This window comes from Salvelinus fontinalis, chromosome 6 (genome assembly GCF_029448725.1).
Source record: "Salvelinus fontinalis isolate EN_2023a chromosome 6, ASM2944872v1, whole genome shotgun sequence".
NCBI lineage: Eukaryota > Metazoa > Chordata > Actinopteri > Salmoniformes > Salmonidae > Salvelinus > Salvelinus fontinalis.
The window spans coordinates 65,493,148-65,515,479 of NC_074670.1; the positions used below are offsets into that span (position 1 = coordinate 65,493,148).

Genomic DNA, 22,332 nt, shown 5'->3' on the forward strand with positions numbered 1-22,332 from the left:
ACAGCCCCAGACCATTATTCCTCCTCCACCAAACTCCTCAGTTGGCACTATGCATTGGGGCAGGTAGTGTTCTCCTGGCATCCGCCAAACCCAGATTCGTCCGTCGCACTGCCAGATGGTGAAGCCTCATTCATCACTCCAGAGAACGAGTTTCCACTGCTCCAGAGTCCAATGGCGGTGAGCTTCACACCCCTCCAGCCGATGCTTGGCATTGCACATGGTGATTTTAGGCTTGTGTGCGTCTGCTCGGCCATGGAAACCCATTTCATGAAGCTCCTGATGAACAGTTCTTGTGCTGCAGTTGCTTCCAGAGGCAGTTTGGAACTCGGTAGTGAGTGTTGCAACCGAGGACAGACAATTTTTACGCGCTATGTGCTTCAACACTTGGCAGTACCGTTCTGTGAGCTTGTGTGGCCTACCACTCGGCGGTCCCATTCTGTGAGCTTGTGTGGCTTACCACTCGGCGGTCCCATTCTGTGAGCTTGTGTGGCTTACCACTCGGCGGTCCCATTCTGTGAGCTTGTGTGGCTTACCACTCGGCGGTCCCATTCTGTGAGCTTGTGTGGCTTACCACTCGGCGGTCCCATTCTGTGAGCTTGTGTGGCTTACCACTCGGCGGTCCCATTCTGTGAGCTTGTGTGGCCTACCACTCGGCGGTCCCGTTCTGTGAGCTTGTGTGGCCTACCACTCGGAGGTCCCATTCTGTGAGCTTGTGTGGCCTACCACTCGGCGGTCACGTTCTGTGAGCTTGTGTGGCTTACCACTCGGCGGTCCCATTCTGTGAGCTTGTGTGGCCTACCACTCGGCGGTCACGTTCTGTGAGCTTGTGTGGCCTACCACTCGGCGGTCCCATTCTGTGAGCTTGTGTGGCCTACCACTCGGCGGTCACGTTCTGTGAGCTTGTGTGGCCTACCACTCGGCGGTCACGTTCTGTGAGCTTGTGTGGCCTACCACTTGGCGGCTGAGCCGTTGTTGGTCCTAGAGGTTTCCACTTCACAATAACAGCACTTACAGTTGACCGGGGCAGATCTAGCAGGGCAGAAATGTAACAAACTGACAATGCTGGAAAGGTGGCATCCAATGTCTGTGCCACCTTGAAAGTCACTGAGCTCTTCAGTACAGGCCATTCTACTGCCAATGTTTGTCTCTGGAGATTGCATGGCTGTGTGCTCGATTTTATACATTGCCGAATCCACAAATGTGAAGGTGTGTTCACATACTTTTGGCCATGTAGTGTACATACTGTGAGAATACCCCCTGGGCACTGACGTGGAAACAACATTGATTCTACAAATGGGTTCAATGTGTTTAGACACTTTATTCAAAAGAGGAGACATGTTTACCAGCCTGTATCTGTCACTGCATCAACTGGTACAACCAACCCTTCATCATGGACAAGCCATTACCCATTACTGTGACACCCTATTGTTTCCTATGTAGTACACTACTTTTTATCAGAGTCCTGTGGGCCCTAGTGCACTATATAGGGAATGTGATGCCATTTAGGATGCTCCCTGAGTTCCACTAGAAGTCAGACGTTTAATTAAAGTATTTATGACCTAAAGGATTGCCTTTTCCTCCGTCTTTAAGGAACAATCATACTAATAGAAAGGTTTATTTAGTTGTGGCCATATAAGCTACCATAGAAAGATGGTCAATCACTAAACCCTCTCAAGCATAAAGGGTCTCTCCACCATCTACTGGACAGGTGACGGTACTGTTATCCAACCATCATGGTCCATTCACATCAAGCACTCCTGTCGTGTTGACATCACAGGCCCCATTTCAATTCTTTCAAAGTGCACTCTGTCTTCCTTGGAGTCCCGAGAGTCGCAGCCGTCTAAGGCACTGCATCTCAGTGCAAGAGGCGTCACTACAGTACCTGGTTCGAATCCAGGCTGTATCACATCCAGTTGAGATTAGGCGTCCCATAGGGCGGCGCACAATTGGCCCAGCGTCGTCCGGGTTTGGCCGGTGTAGGCTGTCATTGTAAAATAAGAATTTGTTCTTAACTGACTTGCGTAGTTGAACAAATACAATTTCTCCCTTCCGTTAAGTAATCACTGATTGGACAGGTGTATGCAAGGGCCCCCTAACACATAGATAGGATATATGAGGTTCCCTGTGAGGGCATTGGTCCCCATGGTGCTGCAGTGGTCCAATTGCAAAGCGTTTGGACATGTGATGAATGTTTGCAGAGAGATGGACATGAGTGATTCTTTTGAGAAAGAAGAAGACGTTAAATGTCTCCACTGTGATGATGGGAATGCGTTTGTACCTGAGTTCCCTGAATGGCCAGTAAGGGTTAAAGCAGCAGAGATTGTAGGATTAGAGCTGTTCAACATGTCTCTTATGCTGAAGCAGTGAAAGTGCCTTGGCTGCCATGGAGACATCTCTGTCCATTGCTGGACCAGTGAAGTGCTCTGGCTGCCATGGAGACATCGCTGTCCATTGATGGAACAGTGAAGTCCTCTCAGGTCTCTGGATCTGCGGAGGGCTGCGACTAAACTTGATTGATGATTATTTTTTGTTTTGTATGTTGATGTTTTTTTTCCCTAAATCCCTACCAAAGGTGTACGCAAGGGACCCACCAGATGACCTTTCACCTCTACAGCCCTTTAGAAATTCTAATTAGTGATTATTACTTCAAGGAAGGGAGGAAAGATAAGCCTAGGATTGGATGAGCCCCTTTGTTTTTGTAGGAAAAGAGGCCCAAAAAACCAATCAGTCAACAAAGATTGCTTGGTCAGATGAAACCACTTTATGAGGCTCAGATGGTTCAGACACATGCAGAACACACATACTGTAAAACACAGGTGGCAAAAACTTCTAATTAAATGTATAAAAACATGTCATACATTTACTTCAGGAGCTTGTCCTGAGATAGTAGAATGGTAGAGGACTTTGTCCACTGATTAAAACCACTCTAAAACCCCATTACAGAACAGCTTGATTAAAACCCCATTACAGAGCAGCTTGATTAAAACCACTCTAAAAACCCATTACAGAGCAGCTTGATTAAAATCCCATTACAGAGCAACTTGATTAAAATCCCATTACAGAGCAACTTGATTAAAACCACTCTAAAACCCCATTACAGAGCAGCTTGATTAAAACCCCATTACAGAGCGGCTTGATTAAAACCCCATTACAGAGCAGCTTGATTAAAACCCCATTACAGAGCAGCTTGATTAAAACCACTCTAAAACCCCATTACAGAGCAGCTTGATTAAAACTACTCTAAAACCCCATTACAGAGCAGCTTGATTAAAACCACTCTAAAACCCCATTACAGAGCAGCTTGATTAAAACCACTCTAAAACCCCATTACAGAGCAGCTTGATTAAAACCCCATTACAGAGCGGCTTGATTAAAACCACTCTAAAACCCCATTACAGAACAATTTATCATATTCACAAGAACTAAACTCAACAACGAACCAGGGTGTCTCAAAGTAGTATTGGTGATCTAGGATAAGTTTTTAGATTATAATAAGTACGACTATATTGAAAGGGGAGACCTGATCCGAGAACAGCCCTTCTACTCTGACACACTTTATGAATACGAGCCCAGAAGAATAAGACAATATTATTGTATAGGCACATGCGGGATATTTATATTTAGTTGTAAAGCCCCCTGTAGTCGTCGGGCGACAGCACTTCTGGTCGAACTATAACATGCCGCTTAGCAGACGCTTTTATCCAAAGTGAGTCATGCGTGTGTATCTAGCTGCTTTTAGTAACGCTAGTATTTACACGCTAGTGTTGCTGGGTTTCAGAATAATCCGCCGGAAGCCGTTTGTCAGTAACAAAATTCAATTTCAACTTACTCTGTGGATTGTCTGTAGGCGTGGTCCTTATGCAGGGGAGAAGGAGAGAGAAACATCTCATGGAACGTACTCTAACTAAACAGACTTTTCAAACGTGGGTCTGTTGTGGACACGTGCAGTTCCTCAGAGGTCACTTTCTCTCCGCTTAAAAATAAAATAAGAGTCGCCCACAAGTTCTTGCTTCTTTGACATGAGGTAAGCGGAGAGGAAGTGGGTCCACAACAGAACCAGGTTTGGAAAGTAATTTATATGCTATTAGATGTGTTTTCTTAGATGTGTTTTTCCCTGCATTAGGACAGAACATACAGACAATCGACAGAGTAAGTTGAAATTTAATTTAATTGAACTTCTGGCTTCCGGCGGACTATTCAGTTTTTTTGCAAGCCAATTCCCAGCAACACTAGTGTGTAAATACTAGCGTTACTAAATGCAGCTGGCGTGTAAACATTTTCTATATGATTGTCATGGGGAATCATACCCACGACCCTTGGTGTTGCAAGGTGCCAAGCTCTACCGACTGAGAATCACAGGACCACACACGTGTTTTAACTACCTATATATACACATCATTCAATCATTCATTGGCTTCCCACTCACCCACTCTGTTTCACCCATTCATTTGCAGTTCACCCATCCATCTACAGTTCACCCAGTTCACCCATCCATCTACAGTTCACCCATCCATCTACAGTTCACCCATCCATCTACAGTTCACCCATCCATCTACAGTTCACCCAGTTCACCCATCCATCTACAGTTCACCCATCCATCTACAGTTCACCCATCCATCTGCAGTTCACCCATCCATCTACAGTTCACCCATCCATCTACAGTTCACCCAGTTCACCCATCCATCTACAGTTCACCCATCCATCTACAGTTTACCCATCCATCTACAGTTCACCCATCCATCTGCAGTTCACCCATCCATCTACAGTTCACCCAGTTCACCCATCCATCTACAGTTCACCCATCCATCTACAGTTCACCCATCCATCTACAGTTCACCCAGTTCACCCATCCATCTGCAGTTCACCCATCCATCTACAGTTCACCCATCCATCTACAGTTCACCCATCCATCTGCAGTTCACCCATCCATCTACAGTTCACCCATCCATCTACAGTTCACCCAGTTCACCATCCATCTACAGTTCACCCAGTTCACCCATCCATCTGCAGTTCACCCAGTTCACCCATCCATCTGCAGTTCACCATCCATCTACAGTTCACCCAGTTCACCCATCCATCTGCAGTTCACCCATCCATCTGCAGTTCACCCATCCATCTGCAGTTCACCCAGTTCACCCATCCATCTGCAGTTCACCCATCCATCTGCAGTTCACCCAGTTCACCCATCCATCTGCAGTTCATCCATTGACAGACAGCTTCATCCATTCCAGAACCATCTGCACCTCCTCCACATGTGTCATCGATCTCTCTGTGTAAGGGAGGGTGAAGCAGGGGGTGAAGCAGGGGGTGAAGCAGGGGTGAAGCAGGGGGTGAAGCAGGGGGTCATTTCAGCTAAACCAAATTGAAGCTCATTTACTTTATTTCTCAAAAGCAAATTGGAGAACAGCAAAAACAAGCTAAATTGACTCCATCCATCACCACCTTGGCTGCTGTAGCTCCATTCACCTCAGTCAATAGGGGACTTCACATTCTACAAACACATCATTCAGTAATTAGCTGCTACACACTAGCTCAGCACAGAGATTAAAACTCTAGTCTAGTTTCATGTCAAGTCAAACATCAGTTCCCGAGCCAAAGACATCTTAACTCTGCACTGTTTTGAGAAAAAGTTCCCTGCAGCTGTGTGCGCTCTTCATAAAGCCAGCCAGCCAGCCAGCCAGCCAGCCAGCCAGCCAGCCAGCCAGCCATACAAACAGCCAGCCAGCCAGCCAGCCAGCCAGCCAGCCATACAAACAGCCAGCCAGCCAGCCAGCCAGCCAGCCAGCCATACAAACAGCCAGCCAGCCAGCCAGCCAGCCAGCCAGCCAGCCATACAAACAGCCAGCCAGCCAGCCAGCCAGCCAGCCAGCAATACAAACAGCCTTCCCTCCCGCTCCCTGGCCTCCGCATGGGTCCTAAAGGCATCCCTAATACCCACTAAACTGCATTTGCCTTTTACTGGGGATTGGAATGATTTTAGTAGCCTATTTGAAATTGTTGGCGTTAAACTAGGGTATGTCTGCCTTACCCCATTGACGCCCCTGGGGTGAAGATAAAGAGTGCATCCCAAATGCACTCTATTCCCTACATAGGGCACTACATAGGGCACTACATAGGGAACTACATAGGGAACTACATAGGGCACTACATAGGGAACTACATAGGGAACTACATAGGGCACTACATAGGGAACTACATAGGGCACTACATAGGGAACTACATAGGGAACTACATAGGGCACTACATAGGGAACTACATAGGGCACTAAATAGGGCACTACATAGGGAACTACATAGAGAACTACATAGGGCACTACATAGGGAACTACATAGAGAAATACATAGGGCACTACATAGGGAACTACATAGGGAACTACATAGGGCACTACATAGGGAACTACATAGAGAACTACATAGGGCACTACATAGGGCACTACATAGGGAACTACATAGGGAACTACATAGGGCACTACATAGGGAACTACATAGGGAATTGGGTGCCATTTGGGACACAAGCAACATTTGTCACCAGGAATCAGGACTTGTCTGTAAACCTCCAGGCCTATTCCAGCTCAACCAGACAGGCCTATTCCAGCTCAACCAGACAGGTCTATTCCAGCTCAACCAGACAGGCCTATTCCAGCTCAACCAGACAGGCCTATTCCAGCTCAACCCTCCAGGCCTATTCCAGCTCAACCAGACAGGCCTATTCCAGCTCAACCCTCCAGGCCTATTCCAGCTCAACCCTCCAGTAGATCATCGTTCTCCAGCCTCCTCTGGCGGTTTTCACCTTTCATCACCGGCCTGACTGAGTGGGACGGTATCCCCACTGCCACAGACAGACTGGACCGCTTTAGACGGCGCAGGCACCTCCTTAGATGCTCTCCTTCTGGACTCCTTTTTTGCTTGCTGTAAAAGGACAAGAGGAGATTTCACCCGAACAGTCATAGACATGGAGGCTTCAGTTTAGTATTACAGACCCTGTACATTACAGACCCTGTACAGTAGTATAGTTTAGTATTACAGACCCTGTACAGTAGTATAGTTTAGTATTACAGACCCTGTACATTACAGACCCTGTACAGTAGTATAGTTTAGTATTACAGACCCTGTACAGTAGTATAGTTTAGTATTACAGACCCTGTACATTACAGACCCTGTACAGTAGTATAGTTTAGTATTACAGACCCTGTACATTACAGACCCTGTACAGTAGTATAGTTTAGTATTACAGACCCTGTACATTACAGACCCTGTACAGTAGTATAGTTTAGTATTACAGACCCTGTACATTACAGACCCTGTACAGTAGTATAGTTTAGTATTACAGACCCTGTACAGTAGTATAGTTTAGTATTACAGACCCTGTACAGTAGTATAGTTTAGTATTACAGACCCTGTACATTACAGACCCTGTACAGTAGTATAGTTTAGTATTACAGACCCTGTACAGTAGTATAGTTTAGTATTACAGACCCTGTACAGTAGTATAGTTTAGTATTACAGACCCTGTACAGTAGTATAGTTCAGTATTACAGACCCTGTACAGTAGTATAGTTTAGTATATAGGCCCACACTGTCATCTTGAATTACACTGATTCATTAAACTACCCGTGTTATATAGGCTACTAGTCTATGGTTTAGATGAGTACTGGGTAGACAAAACAACAAGTTATATATGATGATCCCACCACTCCTGTTTTATACTGATTGTCAGGACATTGTCAAGAGACTGGTTTCATTGATTATGACAATCATCATCTGATTGTCAGGAGACTACCCATATGGTATGGACATACAGTGAGGCCTATATCGTGGCAGGACCGCCAGTGGTTAGGTCCAGAGCTAGTGAGGGTCTGCTTCCCACACTGGGTCCCTGTGGTCACCATCATCCTCTTCTCCTTCTGAATACCCTCCAGCCCTTTACCTGAAGAAGAGGAAGAATTCACCTTTCAGCAGGACAACAACCAAAAACACAAGGCCAAATCCACACTGGAGTTGCTTATCAAGAAGACAGTGAATGATCCTGAGTGGCTGAGTTACATTTTTGACTTAAATCGACTTGAAAATCAATGGAAAGACCTGAAATGGTTGTCTAATAATGATCATCAACCAATTTGACAGAGCTTGAAGAATTTAGACAATAATAAAATGGGCAAATGTTGCACAATCCAGGTGTGGAAAGATCTTAGAGACTCACCCAGAAAGACTCGCAGCTGTAATCACTGTCAAAGGTGATTCTACAAAGTATTGATTCAGGGGTGTGAATACTTATGTAAATGAGATATTTCTGTATTTCAATAAATTTGCAACAATTTCTAAAAACATGTTTTCATTTTGTCATTATGGGGTATTGTGATGTCATTATGGGGTACTGTGATGTCATTATGGGGTATTGTGTGTAGATGGGTGAGAAAAATAATATATTTAATCCATTTTAAATTAAGATTGTAACATGTACTTTGCTGACTAGGTAAATCGCAGAGAAGTAGGGGATTACATATCAATTACAAGGTGGCAAAACTAGTGAGATTATTACGTTGTGTAGTTTGACTGTAGTGTACAACAGAATGGGGCATTGAGAGACTGACCCTTTGTAACAGATGTGGATTGAAACAATGTTAACCACACAGTTCATATGTGCCATCTCACCACACTGGTGTGAAGATTATTCTGCATACACTACTACTTATTATTTACCCGTTTTTATCCAATATATTTACACCAAATTGCCGCTGTTCACCATGACAATAAACGGATACATGATTCACTCACTGCCTCAGTAAAAAAAAGTATCGGTCAACTACAGCAGGTTTATACAGCAGTATGATAGACAAGCTACAAGATAGCAGCTACCCAACCCAACCTGCGTATTTTTCAGCTTTAAATCCAGAATATTTTCCACAATCACGACACTTCTTACTGTTGATAGTAGAAAGAGCAGCCTCGGCGTCTGTATTGGTGAGCCATGTTGACTCGGTTTCTCGGGTCCAGCTTTCATGATACCTCGGTTCGATTATTGTGTCGGACCGGCTTCCTCCACAACCCATCAGAATATCATCCACTGCACCGCTCGCTTCAAAGTGTCAATTTTTACTGACACACAGCTGTCCACGAAATGCCCGTTAGATTCATCTAGGCTGAAGCATCTTCCATTACACCGTTTGTCTCTATCCACCGCGAAGATTCTGCGCTTTGCTGATCTACGCACCGTGCGCTTTGCAGCACCGCATAGCTCACAGAATGGTTAGTGCTATCCCAGCCTAGTCGCATACACCAGACGTAACATAGTAAACGTAAATCCGGGATACTAAAATTATACTGAACAACAACAAAAAACTAAACATGTAAAGTGTTGGTCCCATTTTTCATGAGCAGAAATAAAAGTTCGCAGAAATTTGTCAAACGCAAAAACAACGTGTTACTCTCAAATTTAGTGAACAAATTTGTTTATATCCCTGTTAGTGAGCATTTATCCTTTGCCAAGATAATCAATCCACCTGACAGGTGTGGCATATCGAGAAGCTGATTAAACAGCATTATCATTACACAGGTGCACCTTGCACTGGGGACAATAAAAGGCCACTAAAATGTGCAGTTTTGTCACACAACACAATGCAACAGATGTCTCAAGTTTTGAGGGAGTGTGCAATTGGCATGCTGACTGCAGGAATGTCCACCAGAGCTGTTGCCAGAGAATTTAATGTTGATTTCTCTACCATAAGCCACCTCCAATGTCGTTTTAGAGAATTTGGCAGTACGTCCAACCGGCCTCACAACTCCAGACCACGTGGAACCACACCAAACCGGGACCTCCACATCTGGCTTTTTAACCTGCAGGATCGTCTGAGACCAGCCACCCAGACAGCTGATGAATCTGAGGAGTATTTCTGTCTGTAACAAAGCCCTTTTGTGGGGAAAACAAATTTTGTTTGGCTAGGCCTTTCACCCCAGTGGGTGGTCCAGTCTCCCAAGTGAGTGGACCTATGCCCTCCTAGGCCCACCCTTGGGGCTGCACCCCTGCCTAGTTATGTGAAATTAGGGCCTAATGAATTTATTTAAATTGACTGATTTCCTTATGTGAACTGAAAATTAGTAAAATCGTTGAAATTGTTGCATATTGCATTGATATTTTTGTTTAGTATAGTATGATATGTTACATTTGGTATGGTTACATATAGTGCGAACATCTGGCAACCCAAAAGTTGCGAGTTCGAATCTTATCAAGGACAACTTTAGCTGTTTAGCTAATTAGCAACGTTTCAACTACTTACTACTTTATTTAGCTACTTTGCAACAATTTAGAATGTTAGCTAACCCTAACCCTAAATCTTTACCCTAACTTCTAACCCTAACCCTAAATCTTTACCCTAACTTCTAACCCTTCCCCTAAATCTTTACCCTAACTTCTAACCCTAACCCTAACCTTTTAACCTAACTTCTAACCCTTCCCCTAAATCTTTAACCTAACTTCTAACCTTAACCTTAAATCTTTAACCTAACTTCTAACCTTAACCCTTTAACCTAACTTCTAACCTTAACCTTAACCCTTTAACCCTTTAACCTAACTTCTAACCTTAACCCTTTAACCTAACTTCTAACCCTAACCCTTTAACCTAACTTCTAACCCTAACCCTTTAACCTAACTTCTAACCCTAACCCTTTAACCTAACTTCTAACCTTAACCTTAACCTTAACCCTTTAACCTAACTTCTAACCTTAACCCTTTAACCTAACTTCTAACCCTAACCCTTTAACCTAACTTCTAACCCTAACCCTTTAACCTAACTTCTAACCTTAACCTTAACCTTAACCCTTTAACCTAACTTCTAACCTTAACCCTTTAACCTAACTTCTAACCTTAACCCTTTAACCTAACTTCTAACCCTAACCCTTTAACCTAACTTCTAACCTTAACCTTAACCTTAACCCTTTAACCTAACTTCTAACCCTAACCCTTTAACCTAACTTCTAACCTTAACCTTAACCCTTTAACCTAACTTCTAACCTTAACCTTAACCTTAACCCTTTAACCTAACTTCTAACCTTAACCCTAAATCTTTAACCTAACTTCTAACTCTAACCCTAACCCTTTAACCTAACTTCTAACCTTAACCCTTTAACCTAACTTCTAACCTTAACCCTTTAACCTAACTTCTAACCTTAACCCTGAATCTTTAACCTAACTTCTAATCTTAACCTTAACCTTAACCTTAACCCTTTAACCTAACTTCTAACCTTAACCTTAACCCTTAGCCTAGCTAACGTTAGCCACCTAACCCCTAGCCTAGCTAACGTTAGCCACCTAACCCTTAGCCTAGCTAACGTTAGCCACCTAACCCTTAGCCTAGCTAACGTTAGCCACCTAAACCTTAGCCTAGCTAACGTTAGCCACCTAACCCTTAGCCTAGCTAACGTTAGCCACCTAACCCTTAGCCTAGCTAACGTTAGCCACCTAACCCTTAGCCTAGCTAACGTTAGCCACCTAACCCTTAGCATAGCTAACGTTAGCCACCTAACCCTTAGCCTAGCTAACGTTAGCCACCTAACTAAAATTCGTAACATATCATAACATACTTATCATAACATATAAAGCGAACGTCTGGCAACCCGAAGGTTGCGAGTTCGAATCTTATCAGGGATAAATGTAGCATTTTAGCTAATTATCCACCTAGATAGAATTCGTAACATATAAATGTTTTCAATTTGTAACATATAGTACGTTTTGCGAATTCCTAACATTTTACTTTTTGTAAATTCGTAACATATAATCCGAATTGTAATTCATAACATTTCAAACGAAATTGGTGATGGACTAATTAATCCATACCATAAGACATTTAATACATCATAATGGATGAGGTGTCTCGGATTTACATACAGAATAGTCTCGGATTTACATTTAGAATAGTCTCGGATTTACATACAGAATAGTCTCGGATTTACATTTAGAATAGTCTCGGATTTACATACAGAATAGTCTCGGATTTACATTCAGAATAGTCTCAGATTTAATACAGAATAGTCTCGGATTTACATTCAGAATAATCTCAGATTTAATACAGAATAGAAATACATGCTCTGAGACCAGTTTACTATCCGTGTCCTTGGGACATCCCTACCCTAAACTCTTACCCTAACATAACCCTTACCTAACCCTTGACCATTTTACATTTTAACATCAACGGGGATGTCCCAATGATCCCAGATAGTAAGGAGCCATAATCTGGACCCATAATCTGGACCCATAATCTGGACCCGTAATCTGGACACATAATCTGGACACATAATCTGTCAAAATCATTAATTATGTAACGGACTCATTAGACACAGGCCAAATTCTAAATGTTACTGCAATTTGAATCACAAAAAAACCTCTTCTGAGATTGCTTGAAAGGCAGATCGTTTCCTCAATGTTTATCACATGCTGACCAGACCGGACATGTCGCGTGCGCGATAAATGTAGAAATCCATGTTATTCAATTATTACACCCACACTGCTCGCGCGCACCAACGAGCGTCTGCGTTGCCAAGGGCTAAAATAGAAGTCAGTTCTATTCCTGACGCAGATCGCGCTGCAAGTCCTGCCTCTCCCATCTCCTCATTGGTTTATAGAAGCAGGTACCCACGTGCCATCTCCCCATTGGTTATACCCATGTGGGTGATTGAAAGACACATTTTTTTGCCGGTTGTCGTGGTAATACTATGAAAGTGTAGATGCCAATCACCATATAAGGGGCAGCAGCGTAGCCTAGTGGTTAGAGTGTTGGACTAGTAACCGAAAGGTTGCAAGATTGAATCCCCAAGCTGACAAGGTACAAATCTGTCGTTCTGCCCCTGAACAAGGCAGTTCACCCACTGTTCCTAGGCCGTCATTGAAAATAAGAATTTGTTCTTAACTGACTTGCCTAGTTAAATAAAGGTAAAATAAATTTTAAAAATAAACAGTATTAAAGCCATGATAGTATTACAGAAAATACTCCCATCAATATTAGAAGTGCTGCTGTCCAGGTGCTTGTTGGATTCAGACCTCACAGTTTGTTGAACATAATAAACGGCTCTCTATCCACCGGATGTGTACCAAACTCACTAAAAGTGGCAGTAATAAAGCCTCTCTTGAAAAATTCAAACCTTGACCCAGAAAATATAAAAGAAACTATCGGCCTATATCGAATCTTCCATTCCTCTCAAAAATGTTAGAAAAAGCTGCTGAGCAGCAACTCACTGCCTTCCTGAAGACAAACAATGTATACGAAATGCTTCAGTCTGGTTTTAGACCCCATCATAGCACTGAGACTGCACTTGTGAAGGTGGTAAATGACCTTTTAATGGCGTCAGACCGAGGCTCTGCATCTGTCCTCGTGCTACTAGACCTTAGTGCTGCCTTTGATACCATCGATCACCACATTCTTTTGGAGAGACTGGAAACCCAAATTGGCCTACACAGACAAGTTCTGGCCTGGGTTAGATCTTATCTGTCGGAAAGATATCAGTTTGTCTCTGTGAATGGTTTGTCCTCTGACAAATCAACTGTACATTTCGGTGTTCCTCAAGGTTCCGTTTTAGGACCACTATTGTTTTCACTATATATTTTACCTCTTGGGGATGTCATTCGAAAACATAATGTTAACTTTCACTGCTATGCGGATGACACACAGCTGTACATTTCAATGAAACATGGTGAAGCCCCAAAATTGCCCTTGCTAGAAGCCTGTGTTTCAGACATAAGGAAGTGGATGGCTGAAAACTTTCTACTTTTAATCTTGGACAAAACAGAGAGGCTTGTTCTAGGTCCCAAGAAACAAAGAGATCTTCTGTTAAATCTGACAATTAATCTTGATGGTTGTAAAGTCGTCTCAAATAAAACTGTGAAGGATCGCGACGCTACTCTGGACCCTGATCTCTCTTTTGACAAACATATCAAGACTGTTTCAAGGACAGCTTTTTTCCATCTACGTAACATTGCAAAAAATAACTGTCCAAAAATGATGCAGAAAAATTAATCCATGCTTTTGTTACTTCTACGTTACACTACTGCAATGCTCTACTTTCCGGCTACCCGGATAAAGCAATAAATAAACTTCAGTTAGTGCTAAATACGGCTGCTAGAATCCTGACTAGAACCCAAAAAATTGATCTGGAGGCAGGGCTTTCTCCTATAGATCTCCATTTTTATGGAATGGTCTGCCTACCCATGTGAGAGACGCAGACTCGGTCTCAACCTTTAAGTCTTTATTGAAGACTCATCTCTTCAGTAGGCCCTATGATTGAGTGTAGTCTGGCCCAGGAGTGTGAAGGTGAACGGAAAGGCTCTGGAGCAACGAACCGCCCTTGCTGTCTCTGCCTGGCCGGTTCCCCTCTCTCCACTGGGATTCTCTGCCTCTAACCCTATTACAGGGGCTGAGTCACTGGCTTACTGGTGCTCTTCCATCCCGTCCCTAGGAGGGGTGCGTCACTTGAGTGGGTTGAGTCACTGACGTGATCTTCCTGTCTGGGTTGGCACCCCCCTTTGGTTTGTGCCGTGGGGGAGATCTTTGTGGGCTATACTCGGCCTTGTCTCAGGATGGTAAGTTGGTGGTTGAAGGTATCCCTCTAGTGGTGTGGGGGCTGTGCATTGGCAAAATGGGTGGGGTTATATCCTTCCTGTTTGGCCCTGTCCGGGGGTATCATCGGATGGGGCCACAGTGTCTCCTGAATCCTCCTGTCTCAGCCTCCAGTATTTATGCTGCATTAGTTTATGTGTCGGGGGGCTAGGGTTAGTTTGTTATATCTGGAGTACTTCTGTCTTATCCGGTGTCCTGTGTGAATTTAAGTATGCTCTCTCTAATTCTCTCTTTCTCTCTCTCTCTCGGAGGACCTGAGCCCTAGGACCATGCCTCAGGACGACATGACATGATGACTCCTTGCTGTCCCCAGTCCACCTGGCCGTGCTGCTGCTCCAGTTTCAACTGTTCTGCCTGCAGCTATGGAACCCTGACCTGTTCACCTGACGTGCTACCTGTCCCAGACCTGCTGTTTTCAACTCTCTAGAGACCGCAGGAGCGGTAGAGATACTCTTAATGATCGGCTATGAAAAGCCAACTGACATTTACTCCTGAGGTGCTGACTTGTTACACCCTCGACAACTACTGTGATTATTATTATTTGACCCTGCTGGTCATCTATGAACATTTGAACATCTTGGCCATGTTCTGTTATAATCTCCACCCGGCACAGCCAGAAGAGGACTGGCCACCCCTCATAGCCTAGTTTCTCTCTAGGTTTCTTCCTAGGTGCTGGCCTTTCTAGGGAGTTTTTCCAAGCCACTGTGCTTCTACACCTGCATTGCTTGCTGTTTGGGGTTTTAGGCTGGGTTTCTGTACAGTACTTTGAGATATCAGCTGATCTAAGAAGGGCTTTATAAATAAATTTGATTTGATTTGATCAGGTGTTGAATAATATAAGGGCTCCAGACTACAAAGGGAAGCACAGCCGAGAGCTGCCCAGTGACACGAACCTACCAGACAAGCTAAACAACTTCTATGCTCGCTTCGAGGCAAATAACACTGAAACATGCACCAGCTGTTAAGTATCTGGAGCATCAGCATTTGTGGGTTTGATTACAGGCTCAAAATGGCCAGAAACAAAGAACTTTCTTCTGAAACTTGTCAATCTATTCTTGTTCTGAAAAATGAAGGCTATTCCATATGAGAAATTGCCAAGGAACTGAAGATCTCGTACAACGCTGTGTACTACTCCCTTCACAGAACAGAGCAAACTGGCTCTAACCAGAATAGAAAGAGGAGTGGGAGGCCCCGGTGCACCACTGAGCAAGAGGACAAGTACATTAGAGTGTCTAGTTTGAGAAACAGACGCCTCACAAGTCCTCAACTGGCAGCTCATTAAATAGTACCCGCAAAACACCAGTCTCAACGTCAACAGTAAAGAGGCGACTCCGGGATGCTGGCCTTCTAGGCAGAGTTGCAAAGAAAAAGCCATATCTCAGACTGGCCAATAAAAAGAAAAGATTAAGACGGGCAAAAGAACACAGACCCTGGACAGAGGAAGATTGAAAAGAAGTGTTATGGACAGACAGATCTAAGATTGAGGTGTTCAGATCACAAAGAAGAACATTCATGAGACGCAGAAAAAATGTAAAGATGCTGGAGGAGTGCTTGACGCATGTGATGGTCTGGGGGTGCTTTGGTGCTTGACGCCATCTGTCATCATGGTGGAGGCAATGGGATGGTCTGGGGGTGCTTTGGTGGTTTACGCCATCTGTCATCATGGTGGAGGCAATGGGATGGCCTGGGGGTGCTTTGGTGGTTGACGCCATCTGTCAAGCATGGTGGAGGCAATGTGATGGTCTGGGGGTGCTTTGGTGGTGGTAAAGTGGGAGATTTATACAGGATAAAATGGATCTTAAAGAAGGAAGGCTATCACTCCATTTTGCAACGCCATTTTTGCAACGCCATGCCATACCCTGTGGACGGCGCTTAGTTGGAGACAATTTCCTCCTACAACAGGATACTGACCCAAAGCACAGCTCCAAACTATGTAATAACTATTTAGGGAAGAAGCAGTCAGCTGGTATTCTGTCTATAATGGAGTGGCCAGCACAGTCACCGGATCTCAACCCTATTGAGCTGTTGAGGGAGCAGTTTGAACGTATGGTACGTAAGAAGTGCCCATCAAGCCAATTCAACTTGTGGGATGGAGGATTCTTTGACGAAAGCAAAGTTTAAAGGACACAATTATTAATTCATTTAAAAATCATTATTTATAACCATGTCAACGTCTTGACTATATTTCCTTATTCATTTTGCAACTCATTTCATGTCTGTTTTCCATGAAAAAAAGGACATTTCTAGGTGACCCCAAACTGTTGAACGGCAGTGTATATATTTGTTTACATTGTTTGCAAACTGATATGTGACATGTATTAATGCCAAAATAACATGCAAAACAGGCAATCCCCCAAACAATATGGGGCTCAAAACATGACTGAAGAATAGTAGCAGCCATACAGTAGAACATATGGCTGAAACTTAGCAAAGTAATAGGAAGTAATTAGTGGTAATTACCTATTATTACACAGCATGTAAACTCACCAATAAATTCCCCCTGAACTTACATTTTGATGCAAGTACAATCACACATTGGTGTTACTGTCGACAATAAAAAAAAAAGTCCTCAAATGTGCATCTTCTCCCTTCGGAAGACTCTGACCTGAGTGGGCGGGTGCAGTACCCAGATGCGCATTTCCAAGCGCTCTGATTGGTTTGGAATGGCAGGGCTCTGATGGGTGAGGGATAACTTAGGTAGGCTGAGCAGCCAAACAAACATGACCTTTAAGGGAGTAGAGCTACGGGGAACAGGAGAAGGGCTACGGGGAACAGGAGAAGAGCTACGGGGCACAGGAGAAGAGCTACGGGGCACAGGAGAAGAGCTACGGGGCACAGGAGAAGAGCTACGGGGCACAGGAGAAGGGCTACGGGGCACAGGTGAAGAGCTACGGGGCACAGGAGAAGAGCTACGGGGCACAGGAGAAGGGCTATGGGGCACAGGAGAAGGGCTACGGGGCACAGGAGAAGAGCTACGGGGCACAGGAGATGAGCTACGGGGCACAGGAGAAGAGCTACGAGGCACAGGAGAAGGGCTACGGGACACAGGAGAAGAGCTACAGGGCACAGGAGTAGAGCTACGGGGCACAGGAGAAGGGCTACGGGGCACAGGAGAAGGGCTACGGGGCACAGGAGAAGAGCTACAGGGCACAGGAGAAGAGCTACGGGGAACAGGAGAAGAGCTACGGGGCACAGGAGAAGGGCTACGGGGCACAGGAGAAGAGCTACGGGGCACAGGAGAAGAGCTACGGGGCACAGGAGAAGAGCTACGGGGCACAGGAGAAGAGCTACGGGGCACAGGAGAAGAGCTACGGGGAACAGGAGAAGAGCTACGGGGAACAGGAGTAGAGCTACGGGGCACAGGAGAAGGGCTACGGGGCACAGGAGAAGGGCTACGGGGCACAGGAGAAGGGCTACGGGGCACTGGAGAAGGGCTGTGGGGCAAAGGGCTTTTTGAAGGTGATTTGGCCATTTACAAAAAAACATGCTCACTTGCCCCCATCCATTCCATTGATTGTTAGCTGAAGTTTATCGTGGCTATTTAAAGAACTCAACCATGGATTACAGTTTATTTTGGCCCAAAGACTACTTTCAGGGTGAGGAACCATCTAACATCAAGATGTAAAATAGTGAACTACTCCTTTAACACACACACTCTTCTCTGCACATTTCCAGCCCCATCAATTATCAGATCGCTTCATATTCGTCGCCAAACCCACTGGCTCCAGGTCATCTACAAGACCCTGCTAGGTAAAGTCCCCCCTTATCTCAGATCGCTGGTCACCATAGCAGCACCCACCTGTAGCACGCGCTCCAGCAGGTATATCTCTCTGGTCACCCCCAAAACCAATTCTTCCTTTGGCCGCCTCTCCTTCCAGTTCTCTGCTGCCAATGACTGGAACGAACTACAAAAATCTCTGAAACTGGAAACACTTATCTCCCTCACTAGCTTTAAGCACCAGCTGTCAGAGCAGCTCATAGATTACTGCACCTGTACATAGCCCATCTATAATTTAGCCCAAACAACTACCTCTTTACCTACTGTATTTATTTATTAATTTTGCTCCTTTGCACCCCATTATTTCTATCTCTACTTTGCACATTCTTCCACTGCAAACCAACCATTCCAGTGTTTTTACTTGCTATATTGTATTTACTTCGCCACCATGGCCTTTTTTTATATTTTTATTTATATATATATTTTGTTTGCCTTCACCTCCCTTATCTCACCTCACTTGCTCACATTGTATATAGACTTATTTTTCACTTTATTATTGATTGTATGTTTGTTTTACTCCATGTGTAACTATGTGTTGTTGTATGTGTCGAACTGCTTTGCTTTATCTTGGCCAGGTCGCAATTGTAAATGAGAACGTGTTCTCAACTAGCCTACCTGATTAAATAAAGGTGAAATAAATAAAATAAAAGATTGATTCATCTCGCATTAGTGCCTGTGTCGGCGTGTTTCGCACCGGGTGAAAGTTGATTGCATTCGTTTTGGAACTGGGCTGCTTCCCGGGCTTGAGTCAGTTGTCCCATTCCATTCAAAGCCGACAGTGAAGTCGACTAAAAACAAAGTGATGTAGGAACACGTGGAGTAATGAGTAGCATTCTGTGTTTTGCAAAAGTGATGGCGTTTGAGCTTTATCTGCCTTTCCAATGAAAAACGAATTAGAAAATTCAAAACATTTATTTTATGGAAAAGAGATGTAGGTTTCTGGACGATGCACCATGCTGCTTTTTTGACCGAGCGGCACAGATTACTGTTCGATTTAACAAGGCGCTCTTTAAAAAAAAATGTTTTTATTAACGAATCAATACAGGAAGTACATGGGGGAACACAAGTATATATACGTAATATACAAATGACAATTGGGCTTGGGGCGGGGTTGGGGGCGGGGCTAGGGGGTACAACATCACATTAGACAAGGGGCATACACCAGCTTTTTCGTTAGTAGAGTATTTGTCTTAAAATATTGTTAAATGTATTTTTGTAATGTAAGAAAATGTGGTGTTTTGTTTGTAAATTTACATATGAATATGAAATTTGTCCATAAGAATAATGAAATGAATTACATAAAATTGTTTCAACGTATTTCTATCATAGGTAAAGAATCCAAGCAGGACATCTCTCCACAATAGTGTAAAATCTTTATAAATGTGTTCAATTATAAATCTACTGATGTCTTGCCACAGTTTTCTTACATGAATACAATGCCAAAAAAGAAGCAACACTGTTTCTGGGTGGTCATTACAAAAGGAGCAACACTGTTTCTGGGTGGTCATTACAAAAGGAGCAACACTGTTTCTGGGTGGTCATTACAAAAGGAACAACACTGTTTCTGGGTGGTCATTACAAAAGGAGCAACACTGTTTCTGGTCATTACAAAAGGAGCAACACTGTTTCTGGTCATTACAAAAGGAGCAACACTGTTTCTGGGTGGTCATTACAAAAGGAACAACACTGTTTCTGGGTGGTCATTACAAAAGGAGCAACACTGTTTCTGGGTGGTCATTACAAAAGGAGCAACACTGTTTCTGGGTGGTCATTACAAAAGATGCAACACTGTTTCTGGGTGGTCATTACAAAAGATGCAACACTGTTTCTGGGTGGTCATTACAAAAGGAACAACACTGTTTCTGGGTGGTCATTACAAAAGATGCAACACTGTTTCTGGGTGGTCATTACAAAAGGAACAACACTGTTTCTGGTCATTACAAAAGGAACAACACTGTTTCTGGGTGGTCATTACAAAAGGAGCAACACTGTTTCTGGTCATTACAAAAGGAGCAACACTGTTTCTGGGTGGTCATTACAAAAGAAGCAACACTGTTTCTGGGTGGTCATTACAAAAGGAGCAACACTGTTTCTGGGTGGTCATTACAAAAGGAGCAACACTGTTTCTGGGTGGTCATTACAAAAGAAGCAACACTGTTTCTGGGTGGTCATTACAAAAGGAGCAACACTGTTTCTGGGTGGTCATTACAAAAGAAGCAATTTGAGTTGATGTTTTCCTTAAACTTCTTCATATAGTGGTTGGCAGGATAATATTTATGAATCATTTTAAAGGAAACTTCCTTCATTTTGTTAACAAGTAGGTATGTGTGTGGCAACATCCAAACCTTTCCCCAACAGATAATATCAATTGAACCGTTCTGATAAGGCATGAGATAAGGGTTGTCACGCCCTGGCCTTAGTATTCTTTGTTTTCTTTATTATTTTAGTTAGGTCAGGATGTGACGTAGGGAATGTTTGTGTTTTGTCTCGTCTTGGGTGGTTATATGGTGAAGGGGGTGTTGGGTTTAGTGCATGGGGTTGTGTTTAGTGAATGTGTCTAGGTAAGTCTATGGTTGCCTGAGTGGTTCTCAATCAGAGACAGCTGTCTTTCATTTGTCTGAATGGGAGCCATATTTAAGGTAGCCATAGGCATTATGCGTTTGTCGGTAATTGTCTATGTAGAACATTTGTAGCTTTTGTATTGCACTTACGTTGGTAGCTTCACGGTTGTTTTGTTTAGTTTTGTTATAAGTGTTCGTTTCGTGTTTTCACTCATCTCTAATAAAAGAGAATGTATTTTTCACACGCTGCGTTTTGGTCCTCTCTCTCACCGCAAGACGATCGGGACAGAGGTACAGACACAACATCCTCGTATCGCTCTGTTGAATGGACCAAAAGAGAACCACATCTTTCCTACTGATGAGTCAACAGGGTTAATATGACAGGGAATGTTTGTTCTGAGGGTCTTAACGCGTTCCTGAATAATAAAGCAACACCTGACGGAATGGCATCTAAAACAATTGCAAAATCTTTAGGTGTTTCAGGGATCTTGTAAAGTGATCAGAATTCCTTATAACTAAGTTGTTTTTTTTTTAAAACTCTGCATTTACAAGTTGGCTCACCAATATGATATTATTTCGGAACCAATATTCTCAAAACAAATAAGTATTTTATATAATATATCCCGAACGAATTGCAAAAATCTCTGAAGTTGGAGACTTTTATCTCCCTCAACAACTTTAAAAATCTGCTATCCTAGCAGCTAACCGATCGCTGCAGCTGTACACAGTCCATCTGTAAACTACCCATCCAATTTACCTACCTCACCCCCATACTGCTTTTATTTATTTACTTTTCTGCTCTTTTGCACACCAGTTTCTCTTCTTGCACATGATCATCTGATGATTTATCACTCCAGTGTTAATCTGCTAAATTGTAATTATTCGATGTATTGCCTACCTCCTCATGCCTTTTGCACACATTGTATATAGATTCTCTTTTTTTCTACCATGTTATTGACTTGTTTATTGTTTACTCCATGTGTAACTCTGTGTTGTTGTCTGTTCACACTGCTATGCTTTATCTTGGCCAGGTCGCAGTTGCAAATGAGAACTTGTTCTCAACTAGCCTACCTGGTTAAATAAAGGTGAAATAAAAAATAAAAATATTTTTTTTTTAATCAGGGCGCTCCCCCCGCTTTCTCTCGATTACGTAACTGGCCTTTTCCTGGTGCCCCGCCGCCCGCCCCGCCGCCTCCGCCCACCCCGTCGTCCGCACCGCCGCCCGCCCCACCGCCTCCGCCCACCCCGCCGCCCACCCCGTCGTCCCGCCCCGCCGCCTCCGCCCACCCCGTCGTCCGCACCGCCGCCCGCCCCGCCGCCTCCGCCCACCCCGTCGTCCGCACCGCCGCCCGCCCCGCCGCCTCCGCCCACCCCGTCGTCCGCACCGCCGC

The 22,332-nt window shown here is 44.0% G+C and overlaps 1 protein-coding gene across 2 annotated transcripts; it reads right to left on the reverse strand.

Moving 5' to 3' along the window:
* Positions 1-1,298: 1,298 nt before the first annotated feature.
* On the reverse strand, positions 1,299-9,265 carry si:ch211-215i13.3 (brain and acute leukemia cytoplasmic protein). Of its 2 annotated transcripts, none has more exons than XM_055927458.1 (3): positions 8,866-9,265; positions 7,799-7,926; positions 1,299-6,908 (listed from the first exon to the last, which is right to left on the reverse strand). In XM_055927458.1, exons 1-3 carry the CDS (start codon positions 9,047-9,049, stop codon positions 6,786-6,788), a joined length of 435 nt encoding a protein of 144 aa, XP_055783433.1. In that variant the 5' UTR covers positions 9,050-9,265; the 3' UTR covers positions 1,299-6,785. The 2 variants fall into 2 exon arrangements, with proteins under 2 accessions (XP_055783433.1, XP_055783434.1); XM_055927459.1 differs by having other exon boundaries at positions 8,923-9,261.
* Between the last annotated feature and the right edge of the window lie 13,067 nt (positions 9,266-22,332).